The sequence below is a fragment of the Ylistrum balloti genome, unplaced genomic scaffold, assembly GCF_031769215.1.
Source record: "Ylistrum balloti isolate Yb309-2 unplaced genomic scaffold, AGI_CSIRO_Ybal_v1 Utg370612, whole genome shotgun sequence".
Lineage (NCBI taxonomy): Eukaryota > Metazoa > Mollusca > Bivalvia > Pectinida > Pectinidae > Ylistrum > Ylistrum balloti.
In genome coordinates this window covers 314969-336939 of record NW_026782376.1, presented here as the reverse complement: position 1 = coordinate 336939, position 21971 = coordinate 314969, and the positions used below count along the sequence as shown (strand labels likewise).

Here is a 21971-nt window from a genome sequence, read left to right as displayed (position 1 = left end):
TTCGGATATTGAGTAGTCTGAAAGGACAAAACATGTCCATAAGACCTACAAATTGCACAATATAATGAATAGATGCCTATACAAGCAGCGAAAAAAGGAACTGTAAACGTGCTTATTTTTGCACTATCAAAGCTCAACACATCGTTATCATTCATCAACATAGAAAATGCAAATGAGCGCAACCATACTTGAGAATAATACTTCGTGTGCAAAATGCGCTAAGATAGGATTTCCACTGAACCGTACCTACTGAAATCTTTACATGAAATAAAACCTTCTCTGCTCTATATTTTACTTAAAGGTTTGAGGTTAAAGATATTCCTAATACGGAAAAAATAAGATAAACACAAAAAACTAATTAAAAATATATTGATCATAGTTATAATGATTTCGGTTTTACTTATTTTCCTTACAGAATGATCAGTGTCAATACATGTTAGTGTCATTTTAAAGTAGATTGTGTTGTCATTGACAAATATGACGAGGACAACGTCTTCTACTGATATGCTTGCCGTCTCACCACTGCTTACATCCGACATCATGGTTTGGTTTTGTAGCCTCGCTTTCAAAATGACCACTTGATAAACGCGCTATATTTACACATTCTAATTTCATATTTAAATAACAAATACATCAACGGTACCTCTGAACTACCTGCTGAACGTATGCCAACGAATAGTTTCGTCTGCTATGAGAAAAAGCTGCTGCAATGCTTCTCAACGTCTGAAAGGAAAGGGAATAAAAAAGGCGGCATACCTTGCATCAAGCAAAACCACTGCAAGCCCGACTTTAATATTTTAGTGAGGCTGGTGTAAATCTTGGAATTCCTTACACTTTCGTCACCATTGAAAGGTTTGGAGTGAGACGTTGACATTAAATCTGTTGTAGGCTACAGTGTATTTGCTATTTCATGGATATATTTATATTGGTAAGTAATGTTATGTCATATGAAAAAACATACTGTTAAATGTGTATCAATGTTATCCATGGCCACCCACCTAGCTAAAATGCGCTTTGATAATAGAATGTCATACTATACCGGTGATATTCAGCAACATACTAAGTCGAAATGTATGTGTATAAAGACCATTATGAAGTGTCATTTCTATAGAGCTATTGTGATGCGGATCTGAACAATCAGGCTTTCTAACATGACATACCGGGATATTTTTGCCAATATCTCAAAATGTACCTTGTGCTATTTTTGCGACCTTTGTAGACTCTAACATATACTGGGGATATATTTGACCATTTATACAAGATAAGATATTTGCATACTGACTAGTATTTATAAGCTCTATATAAGTATTCATGGCTATAATTACATTTTATTTTTCATTCCAACAAATTTTATGGACAGATGGTATGGTCAAAAGTATTGAACAACAGGCAAAGCCTGTAGATATTCTCACCATGGATCACTACTCTAGTAGAAACATTACTTATCTATAGAATTGATAGTTTGATTTAAACATTCGATAGAAAAAAATATATGTACATAACACAATCAAGAGAGGTAACTTACAACAAAAAACAGATAAACACATACCCTCATTCACAACCTTACACAAAGACACAGGTATGGACTACATCTACACTATCTGTACACAACACAATCAAGGGAGGTAACTTACAATTTACAACGTATAACAGATAAAGTATGGACTACATCGACACTGAATGTACACAACACAATCAAGGGAGGTAACTGACAACTTACAACGTATAACAGATAAACATACACTTTCGCCAGGGAAGGACAGTCTCTGGTTTTATCGGTCCAGTTATATACCGTGTACTGTGATAGTATTTTATGTGTTTTTCCTTAAAATGTATTTTGTTATTCATCTGGAATCTTCACGGGAAAACATATAAACCGGTAAGTGTACATTTCCTTTATTTTGCTTGTTTGTTTGTTTGCTTTTTTTATATATATATATATATTATTTTTATTTTTGCTTCATAACGATGATAAGTCTTTAAAAAATACAACTGTATAATTTTAAATAGCTGAATCAAGTGAGTGCTAATTTATCATTATCTATTATCAAGCTTTTGGGTATTTCGAATTTAAAATCCATTTTCCTAATTTATAGCGAGCGTTTTATGGCTGTCCATACGATCAGCATTAAACGGAAGTGTGGCTGGAACTTCGATACCCACAATACAGTAACCGCAGCGCGCAATGAAAACATTGGACTCGTTGAATGGATTAAAAATAATTTTGATCTACAAAGTTTTCATGTGGAAATGAAATCATACTAAAAGTCTTAAGCTTAATGGTTTGAAACGCACAAAACAAATATCTCGTTGAAAAATTGGAGGTTTTTTCATGTAAAACCAATATTCATGAGGTAATACTTACCATAACTTTAGTAAGCTAAAGTCCGAGTTGCAGTCCAGCAAACCCGAGAAGAATTCTTCTCCATAACCCGAGCCCCGGCAGTGGCCAGAGCTGAAGACACAATAATGCCTTCTGGCAGAGACCGATCTGACGGACCGGATGCCCGAGGAGCCACCAAAGAACCAAAAGTGGTGGACTCGGGAATCGACGACGCAGAAGGTGGTGGGCAAACCTCCGCCCCAAGAATACGGGAGACATCGGCCCGGAGGGCCCGCATCCCGGACAGAGCATGCCTCACCGGTAGGGTCGTCATCAGGCGACTCGGATGGGTCAATATCCGAGCACCCTAATAACACCGCCGGCAAACGGGAGCTGCGCCGAGTCAGGGTCAGACTGCTCCCCCGACGTAACCCGGCACTATCCATCATCGAAACAATAAAAAAATCGTAACAATGATAAACAAGGACAACGAAGTTTTCTAACAATCAAAAAACTACGAACAAGAGTAAAAAGCCTACCGTACGCAGCAAGACTACACTGCAAAAAATAAACGGTCGTACAAAAACGGCCGACGAAGCAGCAAGTTAACAAATTCCAGCTTCACAAAAATCCGAACGACGAGACACGTGGTCACGCACTCGAACACGTGCAGGAAAACACGGCCGGATAAACGGTCAAAATAAACAAATGTCAATACTTAATTTCACAAAAAAGTTGGGAGATGGGTTTATAGACTACTAAGGGAGTATACTCAAACAACCAAAGCAATACGAAGAGAAGGAGTAAGGAAAGCACTCAGCTCAGACACCTCGGCACTCGTCGGCAGCCATAAAGGTAAGAGGAAGGGAGATCACTCTATGTTCCTGCCGTGATGACTCATGGAGTGTAGGGGCTGGATTGTTTGAATCTTTTGTTGATAAGATACAAAGATGGATGTAGGTACTGTATTTGCAAACTAAAGTTATGGTAATTATTACTGAAATGAAATTCAATTTTAACCATTCAAGATTAGATCACGTTTGTTCTCCGATGTACCCGATTTCCGGTTTAACCTCCGAGAACTTTCGTCACTTTCCGTGACGAGAAATACATCGTCTCTTACACGGAAGCAGCCGAAAGTTCCCGATTTGGCGTAAAACCTGTTCCGTCGCCTAACAACATTAAAACTACAAGATGTGGGTGTTCTTTCGATAACTGTTTGAAATTAATTATGATCAAGTATTTGGATGTTTAGAAATTCCCCATCAAACACTTATTAGACACAATGATGAGATAAATATTAGTGATGATTTTTCCCCCAGAGAAAGGCAGTTTATGTAATATTTATGAATTTAATAAGAATTTTTCATGGCAAATTCATTTAAATATATAAATTAATATTGATTTTCTGAATTACAATGTAAACCGACTAGTTTCAGCAGTTTTTGCAACTTTACCCTCTTTTTTTCTACCAAGACAAGTCAACATTGCTTAAAACACTAAAGGTTCTAAAGATTTTTATGGTTTGTTAATTAACAGAACGAAACCTCTCAATAGCAAAGAGAGAAGAAAACGGTGGTTGAAAACATTCTGATTTTAATAATGAAAACTAGTTAAACATATAAACACCGCTTTTACAAATCCGACTAAAACTATGTTATCTTTCTTCATATTTTGACTACAAACTCATTTCTTTTTTAAAGCAAAAATGATTCTGGCCCAATGCTCAGAAACCATTCAATGTCATTGCTCAAAACTTTACACATTTATTAAGCTAGTAGTATCTTTTGCTATGGGAAAGTTCACAATTTAAATACTTTTTTCCGTTACCATGGAAACAGATAGGCCAAATCAAACAGTTAATTTTTTTTTAGTTCTCTAATACCGTTCAAGGTAATTACCCGTTACTTTGTACATGCATCAAGCTAGTACTCAAATAGAAGTTCTCCATTTCAATATTTTGCAGTGGCGTAGCAATAATGTATGCTTGTATGCTTGAGCATACACTCAAATTCGCTTGAGAAATTTTTTCTTACTTTTATTTTTACGTTAAAAAGCTTTACCCTTGGACTTCCTCTTGAAAGCATACACTCTTAAAAACATTTGCTACGCCACTGTTTTGTATGGAACAATTAAAAATAACAAATAGAAATTAAACGTGTTGTACTATTAAATATATATATATGATTATGTATATTTCTTTTAAACAGCAGAGGGTGGGATAATGTCACGCTTTGCATTATTTTGTCGTCTTTTGTTTTGTTCTTTTTTGTCTGTCTTCATGTTGTGTGATTGTTTGTACATGATTATTTCAACTTTAAAAAATCACATTTCTGATAAGCATTCGAGGGGTCTAACTGTAGGAGGAAACCCGTATTCCTTCAGAGATATCGAACTACCAGGACGGCTAGGTGAAAGACAAGTTTGTTACAACTGCGCCACCAAACCACCGCCTGATCATGATGACACATTGTTTTCTAAAGGAAGAAGAAGAAGATGCTGATTCAGCATTACATGAGTATGTGCTGATGTTCTGTTAAGCTCTTCCGAAATGTAAGATAGATTTTTAAAACACGGATTCAGCACAGACATTGATCAGGCAGTTCAAAATGTGCATCTTGTTGACCAACTTCCGCTCGCTTTAGTCAGTACTTATTTCATATCATATTTATAAAATAAATCCGGAAAATATTAGATCAGTTTTACATTATTAGTATACTACTTCTGGTTTACTTATTTCCGCTCGCCCGCATGGGTGGCAGTACACGATCTCCTAATATCTCATACGTGTAATAATCCTTGCTAAAATTTGTCTTGTCATATTTAGGTGGGCAATGTAGGGCTTTATCTTTTTCAGAATAAGATTTTGGCTTTGTGTTAGAGTTAACTATTTGGGCAGTCTGAAATTGGTGTCTACGCAGTAAAAACTACCTTTAGTGGCTTTACGCCAATTACGGGAAGTGAAAGTTTCACAGTGTTTACACGTGGTCATGTTGTGAAAGATTTCCGAGTTGGAATTAGCTGAAATGTAAGTAGAAACGACAGTGCTGCTGCTTTTAAAACAAATGGTCAGAAATAAATTTCTTCTCTAAAGTTGTAGTGTTAAATTGGAATTAGCAATATTTTTGCATTTTTAGCATTTTTTGAGTCGGTAACCATGGCAATCACATGTCAGAAATCAGGAGAAAATTTTATTTACACAAATTTTACCTCTCTACTATTAATGTCATTGTTATGTAGTCTATAAATATGTATACAAGTAATGATGTATTTTTCATAACCAGACTTCTATACCTGTGTATCTCTAATATGGCCAGTAATTTCAAGAAAAATGCAAATTAACTACGACTAATTTAGCCTTGAAGAAATTACCGGAAGTTAGTTTCACCGCGTGGTTTTGAAACCAGAGAGCACTGAAGCAGTCGCAATATCCTACAGATTAAGTTCCATATATAATATATACTAAGTATAAACTAATTCATTCTTTATGTCCTCTGAAAAAATGAAGTTAAAAATGTCTTTTGGTGACGAAGAAGACAGAAAAGTTTCTTTTTCTGGTGGAGAATCGAATATCCACCCGAAGAAGAAACTTAACCATATCGCCATGGAGGGATCCAGCCACATTGCCCGCATGGTGCAGGATGAATTCGCTTATGGCACCACTGTGACGAAGTTTATAAGGAAAGATGGTGTCAAGGCGAAGGACCTGCAACGTGGCTTAACCAGCTATTCAGGTTTATGCCAGATTTAGATTTTATTCATCTTGACGGTAATGATTCGGCTGCACACGTGGTTGGTGAACTTCTCGGAGGTTGTTATTCCCTCATGTCTGAAATACCTCTCATGTCCATTTGCATAGGGTATCAGCTAATTGGTCAACGGACGCGAATTATTTTGTACTCTTTCCAGTAGAACTTTATGCTTGATACTAGACAAGAATATCCGATAAAAGAACCAGGAGTATGAATAAAGTTATTGTGGGCCAGCTTGACGCCTGTGCAGAAACTAAAGTTAAGCTGACATGCAATGAGGTTATCGACTACTTTAGCCTTGCAGAAATTACTGTTGACGCCACTGAAGAAATGTGTGTGTGTGTGACTAGACGGTTGTATTTGATTTTGGCCGTTTACTCATGATTTTTAACTTACTTTCCCTCTTTTCATTTCATTTCCTAACTGTTTTCTCTAACGATTGGCTTGTTTATGTGTATTTGTCAATTGGGGATATAACGTAAACTGATAGAGATAGGGTGGGGGGAGGCATTTTTTCATGCCTGGAATCTAAGAGATGTTCCATTTATTATTTACTATTATTTACAAGACACACACTTTACTGAGGAAAACCAGAAATTTAGTAGAAGTGAATGGGGATTGGAGTGTTATTTTAAATCTAATTGTAGAGGAGTTGCTGTTGAGTAATAATTGTGAAATTAAGGTTTACAAAGAAAAGAAAGACTTGAGCGGGAATTTCTTGGCGTATGATGTATTTATAGAAGATGCAAAATTAACGCTTATTCCAATGTACAGTCCAAATGCTGACAGTACTTTTTTTTTTGTGGAGGGGTGGGGGGCAGTTGGGGTTGATAATTTAATTGACACTATTGATGATTTTGGTAATGATAAGGTTATTATATATGGGGATTTTTAAATTGGTTTTAGACCCAGAGCTAGACTATGACAAGAATCATAAACACATCAATAATCAAAAAGCAAGGGAAAAAGTTTTGGAAATCATTAAGAGTCATGTTTGATATCTACAGGGAACTACACCCTGAATATTAGAAGATATACTTTGAGAAAAAAGAACCCATCGAAGCAGGCTACATTAGATTTTTTTCTTACTTCTGACAATTCATTATCAAGTGTAAACAGCTCAGAAATAGATCCAAAGTAGAGATCAGACTACTCATTTCCTATCTTTAATTTAAGATTTAACTAGTTTAGAAGAGGAAAAGGACTGAAAATTTGATTTGTCACTACTTTGTGATGAAAAATATCTAGATTTGGTTATAAAAGTTATTTCAGATAGAAGTCAGTATTGTCTTCCAGTATACTACAGGGATACAATAGATGAATCTAGATACAGTTATTAAATTCATTATTGACGATCAGCTTTTCCTTGAAACTTTATTAATGGAAGTAAGGGGGAAACGCTATCCTATTCATCATATAAAAAGAAATTGTAAATTTTTTATGAAGATATTTTTAAAGAAAACTATACAAGACATGAAAGAAAGAAAGCAGGTAGATTTTATAATTAGAAACTTGGAAAAAGGAATTAGAAAACATGAGTAAAGGTAGTGTAATTAGGTCCAGGGCAGGATGGCATGAGGAAGGAGAAAAAACCAACCAAACATTTCATTAATTTAGAAAAGAGGAATATGGTTTTCCTAGATCCTACCAGAAATGGAAAAAGAGAATAGTATTATAACACAACAACATGAAATTCAGGATGAGATTTCATTTGTGGTTATTATGTAAATGATATGACAACAGTAGTATAGTGATAGAAAATATAGACTTATCAGAATTTTTAGACACGTTTGAGGTTCCAAAATTAGACAAAACTGAGACGGAAAACTAGAAGGAATAATGACACTAGGCGAGGCAGCTAGAACACTAAAACATATGAAAAACAATAAAAGTCCTGGCACTGATGGTTATAAAAGGTTTACTTTCTGTAACTCAAAGACCAGGTGTCATCACATGCATTCCAAAGGGAGATAAACCGAGGAATCTTTAAACATTATTATATATTATCTATAAAATCGTTTCAGGACATATAGCAGGTAGAATTAAAATTGTTCTTGATAAGTTCATAAGTGAAGATCTCACAGGGTTTCTTTCAGGTCGGTATAACGGGGAAAACACTAGGCTTGTATATGATGTAATGCAGTTTGCTGAACTTTGAGAAAGCTTTCAATTCTGTGTTGTGGAAATTTGTTAAGAAAGTTTTTGATTATTTTAATTTTGGTCAAGATATTCGAAAGTGGGTTAAGTTATTACATACTAATGTTTCAGTTGCTATTAACCAAGGAGGAAACCTGTCGCCTTTTGTAGATATTAAACAAGGCTGTTGTCAAAAGTGACCCAATCACCCCATACATCTTTCTCCTTTGTGTTTGAAGTTCTGTGAATCAGAATAAGAAATAATGATAAGATTAAGGGTATTAATATGAGTAACTGTCCTATTTTCAGTACACAATATGCAGATGACACCTCTTTAACACAAGATGGCTCGGAATTATCATTTAAGGAATCTATTGTTGAGCTGAATAAATTTGCAAAAATATCTGGTTTAAAACTTAACATTGATGAGATCAAATCACTCTTGCTATCACAATTTAACTATTTATTTATTTCTATACCTAATCCAGATGAACACTTCCTGCAAAATTTCATCTCAATTCTTTACAATTTTTTGCGGAATGGAAAGGTTGACAAAATCAAAAGGGTATCACAACTCAGAATTATTCTGAAGGAGGTCTGAAAATGGTTAATGTAAGGCTGTTTATTAATCGGCTAAAACTGAGTTGGATACGAAGGCGCTATCTGAAATCATCTGAGTGACAACTCATTTTCAAAACACTCCGTGACATGCATAAATTATCTACATGTGGGACTGGATTTCTTCAAGATACTGAGAATGATTATAAAACAAATTGAGGAAAGATGTATTTAAAGCACAGATGAAGTTTAATAATTCTAAAGAAGTACAGAAAAAAAATGAAAAGTATGTTTTGAAAATGCTACATTGGTACAATAGAAATTTCACTATTGAAAAAAGGTAATTTTCTACAAGGCCTCGTATAACAGGGGGTTAAGTTTTGTTAATGACTTAGTTATAGATTATAGCTCTCTGACCTTTTATTCCTTTCAAGTGTTTAGTGGGATTTATGAAGTTAACACAAATTTTCTTGAATATGGTGGTGTAATTTCTGCAATTAAATTATGTTTGCAGAAAGCTGATATTTGCTTTAATCAACATTTAATTGTCTTTCCATTCATTCCAATTAATGTTAGATTTTTCATAAACAGGACCAACAGATGTACGGACTTGTATAATGTTCTTGTAAAAAATACTATTGTTTCTACAGGTAGAAGTAAATGGGAAAAGACTTTTGAAGATTATTAATTGAATTGGGTTGAAATTGTCAGCATTGCTGTTAGAGTAAGGAGAAATACAAACTACAGTGGTTTCAATATAGGATAATACAACACATTCTAACAACAAATACATTTTTTGTTTAGAATAGGTTTAGTTAATAGTATATATTGTAATCTCTGCAATTCAGAATGGGAAACAATGTTTTCTGGGAGTGCGATGAAACCCACCAATTTTTGTGAAGTTTAGAAACACTTTTTGATGCTCTCTTGATCCCATTTTCTTTTAACAAAGTTTTATTTTTGGTATATTTGTAAACAATGAGAGGAAGTAAGACAGATAATGTCATTGTAATTATGATTAAATTTTACAAACAAGAAGTTAATATAAAATCTTAAATCCTGCTGCTTTTATTAATTCAATTGAAGATTATTATGTGTGCCAAAATTACATTGCTAATATCCATGGGGAAATTTTAAACAGAAATTTGAGACTAAATGGAAAAAATGGAAATAACTTTTTTGATTTGTGATTCTTTCTGAACTTTGTATTACTATTATAGTCTGATCAGGTTTAATCTAATTGATCATACAGCAAGTTTTTCTATAGGTTACTAAAATATCTAGCCCAGCATCTCTCTCTCTCTCTCTCTCTCTCTCTCTCTCTCTCTCCTTTCATCTTTTATATCTTGCCTTTTTACTCTGTACTTGCCTTTTTCTTATTTTTTTCAATTTTCTTGACTTTTTGTATGCAAAGTTGTCTTGTGTTTGTGTTTGAATGTATTTTTTGTAGTTTGTTTTATTTTTGTTTTATTGTGTATGAATGTGGAGGTGTGTGTATGATGATGATGATGATGATAATGATGATGATTGGTAGGTGGATGGATGGATGGTAAGGTTGGATGATGATGATGATGATGTATGCTGCTAAGGATTATCATAGTGAGTGTTTGGATGGTGTGTGTAAGGGTGTATGTATGGTACATGTATTTATCAATACAACATGTTGAAAATCTTTTGAAAAATAAAATAAATAATAAAAAAAAAGAATGGCTGAGCATGGATGTAGTAGATACACTGTTGTAAACAAATACACATGGTTACAACTTTCACACACAGATTCTTACAGTTTGGGCAAAAGCATGTGTTTTTGTCAATAGTACTTTATTGACTCATCAGAGTGCTGGTAACACTTGGAAAACACTGGTCATTGACTAACGTAGTTGGTATATTAAAAGATATGTAAAAAAAATGCAGCATGTTAAATAAATTCAGTGTGTAGCAATTTGTCATCTTATTTCACTGCAATTTATATCGTACAGATAAGTAATGAAATAGTCATTAACAAATAAATTACAAAAGATGTCAAGTTTTATCTGCACTGATTTGTCAGGCCCCTATGACCATTTCTGGTTTGCCTACATTTAGTCATTCTCTGTGAGGAATATGCACTGGAATGAATGAATGGTATCGTGAACAGGGGAAGTTACAGTCACAATGCTTTGATAGAAAAAAATGATAGAACAGATTGTACTGTAGCAACAGAGGCAGGCATTTACAGGATTTTTGACACAAGTCACTTACATATATAAATAGGCTAAGGACAGGACTAGAGGAGAAACACATGTACATACATAACTTTCGAACTGATATAAAACTGTGAATATTACACATCGTTTGTAGTGGTTGGGTTAGTTAAGTAAAGACACGCCGTATTTACAGTGGACAGGACTAGAGGAGAAACACGTGTACGTACATAACACATGTATATTATCTGATATTATAGACGGTAAGTGAAAAAACTGGTGTTAAATTTACATGTGAATAAGAATCAGTGATAAATTGTATGTCCTAGCATGTTGTTCATTTTAGTAAGAAATTTGTGATTTTTTTCCTTTCCTTGTCCCAATCAAATTACTGTTAATATGTGACACTAATACATGTTCACATTTGTGTGTGTCAACAGTCACACCAAATCGTAAGATGTTCAGGAAAATATACAATTTTGTATAACAAGATTACTCAAAATTTATAATTAAAAGCTGTGTGTAGGAGGAGACAAAATATAAACAAATTATTTTTATAATCACTACGGGGGATGGAGGCACAATGTCCCTAAGAGTAAAATACCATGATTGATTCATTCCTAGCTGGATATTGTTAGACTTTAGTTTGTAATGTTTCTTGTTCTTTCATGTTTTTACAATCAGGAACAAAGTCAAACATGACTAACAATCAATTACAATTGTCTTGGTGTATCACCTCCACTATAAACTTTACCTGAGACCTATTATGATTATAACCTTATTTATAACCTATTAATTAATTAAAGATAGGTAATATGTAAGTACAACACTTTGTGATAATGTACATGTGCATTATACAACTTGAGTATTTGAAAAAAAAAAAGTAAAACAGACATTGATATATATGTACATTGTTGCTGGACTGCGGTACAACACCAATCACAATTCACTTGGGATAGGGAGTCAAACACCTTGGTTGAGAAGGATGCTGAATCAGCGAAATCAGCAGAAACTGTGGACTTCTTGTGTTCAGAGGCATGTTCAACAACCCTTTAGATGTATTACTAATTCATTATAATGTAAAGAAGAAAACATACAAATTTTGCAAATCTTATTGCTTTTTCAGCCCATCATTATCAGATGGTGGCCAGGTCTGTCGGTCTGTCCGTAAACAATTTTTGTCTATTTCTTGAGAAGTAACTGGATGGATCTTTCTCAAATTGCATATGTAGGTTCCCCTTGGTCCCTATTGTGCCCATTTATTTTTGGACCTGATGGGGAAAAAAACAAAACCAGGCAGCCATCTTGGATTTTTCAAAGAAGTTTGTCATTGCTATTTCTTGAACAGTAAGAGATGGATCTCTCAAATTTCACATGTAGGTTCCCCCTGGTCTCTAGTTGTGCACTTGTAATTTTGGGACTGATCAGAAAATCATAATGACCGAAAGGCAGCCATCTTGAATTTTGACTGATAGATTGTTATCGCTATTTCATAAGAAATACTTCATGGATTTTTCTTAAATTTCTTGTGTAGGTTCCGTTGGTCCCTAGTTTTGCCCATTTGATTTTGGGTCTGATCAAAAAATCAAAATGGCTGACAAGCGGCCATTTTGTATTTTAACTTTGAAAGTTTGTTATTGCTATTTCTGTACTGAAGGGGTATCTCTCAAATTTCATACGTATGTTCCCATTGTTCTCTTCTTGAGCTCATTTCCTTTAGGACTGATCAGAAGAAAGAAAATGGCTTCCTGGCGGCCATTTTGAATTTGGCAGGTAAAATTTTCATTTATATCTGCAAAGGGAATGTTCAAATGTCTTGTCATTAAGAGCAAAAACAGAGAAGAAAAAAGAAGGGAAAAGATCCAACTTTCAAAGAGCATATAAAGATCAAATAATGGTGGGCGCCATGGTCGCTCTTCGATCTCTTATATTTATATATTTATTATCACTTTATCGCAAGAAAATCGGTAAGAACTATTTATGTATAATGCAAGAAATTGCGTTTTGAATTTATTAGCTGGATTTCTCAAAGTAACAGTAGGATACAGACATCAAATCATCGATATACTTGTTGCTGAACACAAATTCTGCTAATATCGATTGGAAACTACATTCAGATGAACAGTTTGGTTTGAGTGATGCAGTATTTACTTCTTTTAGGTTTTAGATTTGATATCTATCATTACACCGGTTAGTTAACATTGTTGATAAGATCAAGAACTTTCCATTTACGGCACCGTAACTTTATCAACTGCTTGCTCCATAACACATCAACAACTAGCCTATGAATAATTCGGTATGTAGCTTGCTACTTCAGGAAAAAATAGACGATAAATGATTGGTATTTTTAATAATGATTCAATCAAAATGGCGGCAAATGCAGGCACATTGTGATTTAATTAATAGCGTATACTTCGGCAAGTAAACCTTATACAAAATGTCTCCGTGTGGTCAGATCATATGTAAATGTACTCTTATCAGTTGTTGTCGCTGGGGCCATTTACAAAAAAAAACAGCATTATAATAGAATGACTTCTTTAATGAATACGAATTTGAAAGGGTGGCTTAATTCACACGTTATGGACACGCGCAAAGTAATTCCCGATATACGATATTTGCAAAAGTTTGAAAGTTTTCAACGAAATGGAAACAATTGTTAGATCCTTTTGGTCTACTAAGTATAACATTAATCCTCTCGCTCATGTGATTTTGATCTTTATACGATGGCTTACCTGTGTCGGATCCATGAGGTTGTTTTAGGACTTTAGGTAACTGAAATGCATAAATTACAGAGGAATTGATCGGAAAGTATTTGTCTTTCTTTGTTACTTCTTGCAAGCTGATTTTCGAAACTATGGGTTTAATTTGCGGGTTGAATAATGCATAGTATCGAATTGTTTTCGGGAAAGCATTCAATGCAAAATGTAACAAACATTCCATTATGTTAACATGTCGCAGATGATATTCAAATGCTTCGTCCCAATCTGATGGTTTATGTGAAAGTTTACGAGGGCAAGATGATCTTAAATAACTACTCAATACTGAAATATAAAACAGTTGACAAAATAAACTCACAACCCAGGTTGATGAGGACAAGATGGTGTTAAAGTTGTGAACACCTTCATGATCTTCTTTGAAATTGATCCATTTCTCTGAAAGACATTATACTGTAAATTAGGTTTTAAACGTTTGGAAACAGAAAACCAGATGTGTTTCTATCCTATATCATCATTTTTCCGACAAGTATTTTCATAACACCATGAATATATATTTACGATTGGTATGGTGACTTTTTAAATATCCACAATACTGATCCAAAACGGCATTTTGTTGGTGTTATGATGGTTAACTAATTACCTGATCGACAGTTCCAATTACCCTGTTACGTTATCGTCTATAATTTTAAATACAGATATAAGCCGTCGTTGTTAAACCACATTTCATCGCAATATCGTTTTTTTTAAACTCCGTCTATCAATTCAATGATAACTGACCAAAAAGTTTTTTTTTGTTGAAATTATCATAGAACAGAATAGTCAGGATATTGGAATGAAAAAAAAAATTAAAACAAAACTAAACCTTGCTAGTACATGAATATATGCGATGTCGTTGATAAAGTAGGAGACACTATTCCGGAACACCTGGTTTAATTCTACTTGTACTTATATTTGGACATGTTGTTTTTTTTTAAGGTGCATTTGAAACGAGAAGCCGTCTGTCCGACGTTGTAGTTGATACAGATATGAAAACCAACAGCGTTGATGGTGGATGGGGATGGGCGGTCACATTCTCATCGTTCATGACCAACGTTTTGATCGATGGAGTGTGTGTTACATTCGGAATCTTTTTCCCGGAATTCCTCAGATATTTTGGAGAAAGTAAAGCGAAGACACAGATGCTAAACTCTATAATGGTCGGAACATCATTACTTATTGGTGAGTTTTTCGTCAGGAATGGATTTTATCTTCTACATAATTTCGGCACATAAGATATATACCAAATTCAGTCGATCTGTTTTGAATTAACTACAACTTAATACCTGTTCACATACATGTAACCTAGAGAACAGATTAACAATACTATATATATGAACCCGCCGGCATCATTCTTGGTACACTTGTAAGTACCGATGTCAGCTGGGCATCGACCTGTAGTATCTATACTGCCTTTGTGCAGACACTTAGCTGTAAGTTCAAACCCCAGGCCATCAGCATACGAATTAGTCTTGAATACGACCAAAGGTTTCAAATTTATTCTCACAGACCGAATCTTGCTGGCTAATCATATCATCCTCTCCCAGGTTCCTCCATTGTTGGATGAATGGGATGGATTGAACACCCAGACTGTTCCATTGTTGAACAAAAAAGCGCTGGAGTGTACTGTCCTCAACACTAATGGTATCGATTTCCAAATCATGGGTTGCCTCAGCAAAGTTGGTGCCCCTATCTGAGCGAAACTCGGTGACTTTCCCGCGGATAGCCTTGAATCTATGCAAGGCGGTGACGAAAGAAGATAAGGTCATATCTTCAACTGCTTCCACATGGACTGCGCGCGTAGACAAACAAGTAAAACAAATTGCCCATCTTTAGCTAAGAGCAAATACTCCTCTTGTACGACGACTTACAACGTTTCAGTACCCAAAGGTGTCGACCCCTACGTAGAATAACGGTAGTGCCGGTTGAAGACAAGGCAGGATATCTGCCATCATCTAATTTTGAAGTTTTCCTCTCAATTGGCGGCAAATTACACACTGGTGCATGATTGATGATACATGTCTTTTTCCGCCTATGATCCAGAAGCCTACTTAACGCATCGCTCCATCTGTTAAGTGACGACCTTGATGTTTCACCGCTTCGTGAAAGTGTCGGATTAACAAGGTCCCTACATGGCAACGTTTAGGGATGAGTAGTGGATTTTTCTGGCGTCATCAAGGCAGGCCGCTCTCATTCTACCTCCCACACGAATAAGTCCCTCTTCATCCAGAAAGGGATTGAGGAAAACCAAGGTGCTGTTTCTAGGCAAAGGTTCCTTCCGAGCCAGAATTGAGATTTCCTTGAGGAAAGCCTCCCGTTGTACCTCATTGACTAAGAATAACTCTGTGGAACGGAACATAGTAGGAGTTTTGAAATCGCTAGGAACGCTGTGAGAGCGGAAACTGACTGCCTTATTTCCGCATCCAGGTCGGCGTTGATGAGATAGGTGTAGAAACGTCTTTTCCAATTGTACAGGTAACCCAGGACAACTTCACTGTCTGTATGAAATTGAACGTATTCAAACTGAAGATCCAGTTGATCAGTTGTTAGGCAGCTTCCTCCTGGATGTCCTAAACGGTAAAATAGCAATCGATTTGACCATTTTTACCCTTCTGGACGCCCTCCTCCATTAACTTAAGGAATTCTGTATCCTCGTCGCTGTCGTCGCTTGGCGTCCTTTCGAACAATGACCTGCCGGTCTTTGCATTCTCACATGGTGATGGCTTTTCCACAATGGCCTCCTTAATACTGAAATTGTTGGTACAAGGTTGTAGCAAGGAACACCTCCCATTGCTAAGTGTGTACGTTTTAATGACATTGATGACGTCAGTTCAAGCATGTCTCTCCAATAAGAACCCATCCTAAAGCTAATTTCTGGGCGTACGGCGAGCTCTGTCCAAGGCGCTGTTTCAGCACATGATGTGACTCGAGAAGATCGCGACCAATAAGGAGGATGATAGATGCATCATGATCCAATGGTGAAAAGATCGATACTAAATCTCCAAGGTGATTATAATAGACGCCAATGTCGGGTGTAGGAATTTGGTCGCATCGTTCTGGGATTTCATCACATTCGATAAGTGATGGTAGCTTCAAAGTCACACTACCATCTAGTGATTCTACTACGTAACCACTTGCTCTTCTCCCTTGCGTATGAACAATACCTGAACATGATGACAACGTATACTCCTCTCCCTTCGCCTTAATGTTCATGAGACCGAAGAACTCACTACGGGTCAGCGTCTTATTGATTTGGTCGTCAATCATTACATAAAGCAGGATTTATCTTTCAGGTCGATCCTCCGGAGCAGTATTTTGGCACACGATCTGCCCCCATAGTTATCGCTACAAATCTCCGTGTAACTTGTGGTAATGTTCTCCGGTGCCGTTTTCTCCCCACCGTAACTATGTCGAGGTTCACAGCGCTCCGTGTCACTGGAATGTAGCGCGGTACAATGTTTGTCACTACCACTTGTCTTCCACTTCAGGACAACCGTACAGTTTCTCGCAAAGGCTTCCAGATGATCTGTGAATTGGGAGAACCTAGATAACAGCAAGTCCTTCTTCAAGAGATACTGTGATAAATTGGTTACATCAGTCTGTTGATTCTGCGATTCAGGACGGAAAGGTTTGAATTCTGCTGCACTAGGACTAAGGCTAATGTATAGTGTTGCAACGCCTTCCTTCCTTCCTAGGATGAACAACTGCATCATCCTTGACTTGATTTGGTTCCTCAACATGATGTGTGCCGACTCTCTGAAACTGGCTTGATGCTCCACAAATGTGCTATGATTAGAATTCTCTTCTTCAATGCCATCAATGACTGATTTAGCTACAGAGATTTGCCTGTCCTGTTGATTACATGTGTATGATTCAAGAGTTCTGCCTCCGCTACACCTGTTGCTCTTTTTTCCTTTAGAACTTATAGAGTGGCATGTTGGGCTGTATGACGATCTCTTTCAGCTTTTACAGTGGCCTTCTCTTTGCGATTTTCCATTTCCTCTGTTACATACTGCAGGCGGGCGCGTTATGCTTGATCCTTCATTCGTTTGCGCAGGAGAATAGATGTTGACTGCGGCAGCACGGTATCGCTATGGTACATAATTGCAGTGTCAGCAATTATGTAGAGATATCTGCCAAATATTTGACTTTGCTTGTGATTCAGTTGAACAAAAAACATGATAAAATTTAAGCAAACTCACCGTGTTTCTACTCTTTGACGCTCTCTTCATGTTGCTGATGTAGCGTTTAAAACAAAGATTGTTATCGTGCTATTTTAAAGAGAATATTCTTTTGGTTAAGCTGGACATTCGATCGAATAGTTTAAGAAAACAGGAATCTGAGTGCAATGCCTGTTTATGTGGGAGAAAGTGTATTCTATAAGGTGAACATTGACCGTTATATAAGGAGCACCAAGGCATATCTCAGCAATGAATCGCAAAACTTATTAAAAAATCAATTTGTTTTCATCTAAAACAAGTCATTTATCTGAAAGTTGATTCCATTTTTGAGAGGTTCAGAAAATAACAGGAGAGATAAACGATATCTATATAAATTGTTTGATCGATCTTATGTCAATAATTATTGTGAATTAAACACAGAATTGTACTTACACTCTAGGTCCGTTCGTTAGCGCATTGGTGAACAGGTATGGCTGTCGCTCGGTATCTAGGTGTGGAACAGTAATCGCCAGCATCGGTATATTCCTTTCTTCATTTTCACCAAACCTGGACGTGATGATAATCTTTTACGGCATTCTTGGAGGTACATGTGCCAATTATAAGTTTAATCAATAAAGACAACAAGCTATGGGTAACCAAGAAATAATTTATCATTTAGAGACAACCACTTCAATATGATTTGTATAAGACATAATCAGTTAAAAACAAGACTTCAGGCAACCGTAAAGTTTCTTCAAATTACTTAGCAGGGTACGACATACACAAGTGTATGTTTGTTTTCATATTTCTTTGTTGTCTGTTATGAAAGTTTGTCATAAATGACTCAGATATACACAAAAAAGTAATGACATGAGCATAAATGTAGAAGTGTGTTGCCCTTCAATATTGTTGCATTCCGATTATTGATATATGATATGAGAAAGTAACTGCAAAGGAAATTAATTAGAATATACAAACAGAAAGCAATAATATTACATGTTCTACTGTTAAGATAAGAAATAAGATACGCACAACATTGGCTAATACCAATTTTTCCTCTCATTAATTACATTTCCATTGAATTTCTTTCTTCGGATATACGAATAGGTGTTGGCTTTGGCTTCCTCTATGTTCCACCAATAGTGATAATTGGTGAATATTTCGACAAACGAAGAGCATTAGCAACTGGGATTGCCGTTTGTGGAGCTGGACTCGGAGGATTCGTATTTGCACCTGTGAACGAATTTCTTTTGGAAAAATATGCTTGGAGAGGGACCATGTGGATTATGTCTGCGATAACTCTAAACAGTGCTGTGTTTTCTGCAACATTCAAACCGATGAAAGTTGGATTTGATCCGAATACTAAAAAAATCCAAAACGTTCTAACTGATAACGACCAGCAAAGTAGTTTAAACAAAAGTAATTCTTATCTGTGTTGCGGTGACCACAACTGTTTACCAACCAAAGAGATGTTTGACTTTTCACTTCTTAAAAGTCCAACCATGTTGATGTATGGATCGTCATGTATACTTGTCATGTTCGGTAAGCATTCTTTACTTATATATATGATCTTACGGTACTTTCAGATACTAATTGTGTTTTGATTTGCATGTTTTTAATATTGAACATTACCGTCCGCTTTTTGCTGATAAGCAATTGCTAGACGTCTCGATGGGTGGCGGTTGAGGAGCGGAAGGGTGGTTTTCACGTGCGTTTGATCCATTCGTCATTTAGCTTTATATATCTGACACGTACACAAATGTAATCTAGGTTATTTTGTTGCATGACACACAGACAAAAATAAAAACAGAAGGATTTTGGCTTCAAGTTACTTTGCCACATGGGTTTTCAGCGTGGTGCAGCAACGTGACATAGTTAAACGACTATCCTGTGGTACTGATATCCTGCAGTACAATCATGTGGTACGTTGCAGTATAATCCTGTGGTACGATGCAGTATAATCCTGTGGTACTGATATCCTGCAGTACAATCATGTGGTACGTTGCAGTACAATCATGTGGTACCTTGCAGTATAATCCTGTGGTACCTTGCAGTACAATCATGTGGTACGTTGCAGTACAATCATGTGGTACATGTACCTTGCAGTATAATCCTGTGGTACCTTTGAAGAATAAGCCTGTGGTACCTTATAGTGTAATCCTGTGGTACGTTGCAGTATAATCCTGTGGTACGTTGCAGTATAATCCTGTGGTACCTTGCAATATAATCCTGTGTTACCTTGCAGTATAATCCTGTGGTACCTTGCAGTAAAATCCTGTGGAAACTGGCATTATAATCCTGTGGTAACTTGCAGTAAAATCCTGTGGTACCTTGCAGTATAATCCTGTGGTACCTTGCAGTGTAATCCTGTGTTACCTTGCAATATTATCCTGTGGTAACTGGCATTATAATCCTATGGTAAATTGCAGTATAATCTTGTGTTACCTTACAGTATAATCCTGTGGTAAATTGCAGTATAATCATGTGGTACGTTGCAATATAATCCTGTGTTACTTTGCAGTATAATCCTAATTGTACCTTAAAGTAATATTCTGTGGAATTGGCAGATCTGCAGTTATTGAAATGCTTTTGCTGCTGAATCTGTCATGATTTGGACGACTCTTATAATTCAATGTATTAACAGTAGCGATGATGCTCTTTGAAGTGGTGAATAGCACAAACCAAGTTGCTGTCCTCCACAAATTGCATGGTATTATAGCAATGGGTTTTGACTGATCCAGCTTCATCTGACAATAGGGAATACCACGTTACCCCAATGCGGTTGAGTTGCTAATTCATTCAGCTGTTTATCAGTAACTTTTGAGCATACCAAGTGTAAATGAATGCAACTGAATACCAAAGGCTGTTCTAATGTCAGATACTTATCGTACCCCAATTTAAAATCAGAAGGGAGTTTTGTTGCGTTATTTCGCTATTCATTCCGTCCGTAAAAATATGCAGAAAAACATTACCTCGAGTTGATTAAATTAAAATTCACACTTTACTTTTTTAGGAGGAATGCATGCCAAGTAACAGTGTTTGGGCTCAAACAGTTAAATATCCAGGCCGTTGTCACTCTAGATAGAGTTCCCTTTGGACCGATCAAAATCAAATCTCAAACAATGCTTTTTTAATCCGAATAACTTGGTTGGGACTGCTTTTGGAGTCAAAAGGTCGAATGTCGAAGTTGCGCTTACTAGAAATAAAATATTGATATATTACTGAAAAATATTTTTTCATCAAGCAAAGTTTGGTAAGATTCAAGAGAGAATTTGCTTGACAACAAATCTAAGTCACAAAGTCAAAGGTCAAAGTAAACTTTTGAATATTTCAATTTTATTGTAGCATGTGAAGCAAAGTCGAATGAAAAGTCATCTTACTACAGGTCGAGGTCACCAGGTCAAAGTGAATGTCATAACTTTAAAATAATGTTTTTTTTTATATTATTAGGAAGTAAAAAAAAGTCAAAAGAGCATGCTTAGAGCAAAGGCGTACAGAAGCTGTGCAATACAAATTCTTTCTACGGCGCATATGCTGTAATCCTGGTAGTGACACATTTTGACGATAGGGAAATGCATACGACTTGAATTGTAATTAAAATAATGCATAATTCAACAAGTAAACCTTGTACAATGTCACTGTGTAGTCATATTAAATCACGAGGTATGCCATTGATATAGAAACACCGATTATTATATAAATATTTGTCTTAATTTTTTTCATACCGAGGTTAAGTTTTCCATACAGGAATCCGAATAATCTTTAGTAATACAAATCGTATTAAATATTTACAATGTCCTTTTTATACAGGTTTTTTCATACCATATAATTTCTTGCCGGCATGGGCTACAGATGTCAATCTGTCCAGTGAAGAGGGAGTACTGCTAATTGTATTAATGAGTGCATCTAGCACTGTTTCGCGAGTTGTGATTGGCTACGTGACGGACAAATATTGGGCCAATACTTTGATTATAAATAGCGCCGCCTTGCTGATTGGTGGGTTATCAACATTCTTTGTGCCATTCTACACCAGCTTTGCTATCTTAGCCATCTACGCGATAGTGTTTGGAATCGTAACTGGTAGGTTCATAGTAAATTTGAAAATT

General features: G+C 36.0%; 1 protein-coding gene across 1 annotated transcript in view; it reads left to right on the top strand.

Annotated features, from left to right (window-relative positions):
* Positions 1 to 5837: 5837 nt before the first annotated feature.
* Positions 5838 to 21971, top strand: part of LOC132556947 (uncharacterized) — a 32737-nt gene continuing 16603 nt past the window's right edge. Inside the window, exons 1-5 of the mRNA XM_060221412.1 lie at positions 5838 to 6057; positions 14645 to 14887; positions 18326 to 18469; positions 18973 to 19407; positions 21676 to 21945. Of these exons, the coding sequence (XP_060077395.1) occupies positions 5838 to 6057; positions 14645 to 14887; positions 18326 to 18469; positions 18973 to 19407; positions 21676 to 21945 (1312 nt within the window). The remainder of the gene's footprint in view (positions 6058 to 14644; positions 14888 to 18325; positions 18470 to 18972; positions 19408 to 21675; positions 21946 to 21971) is intronic.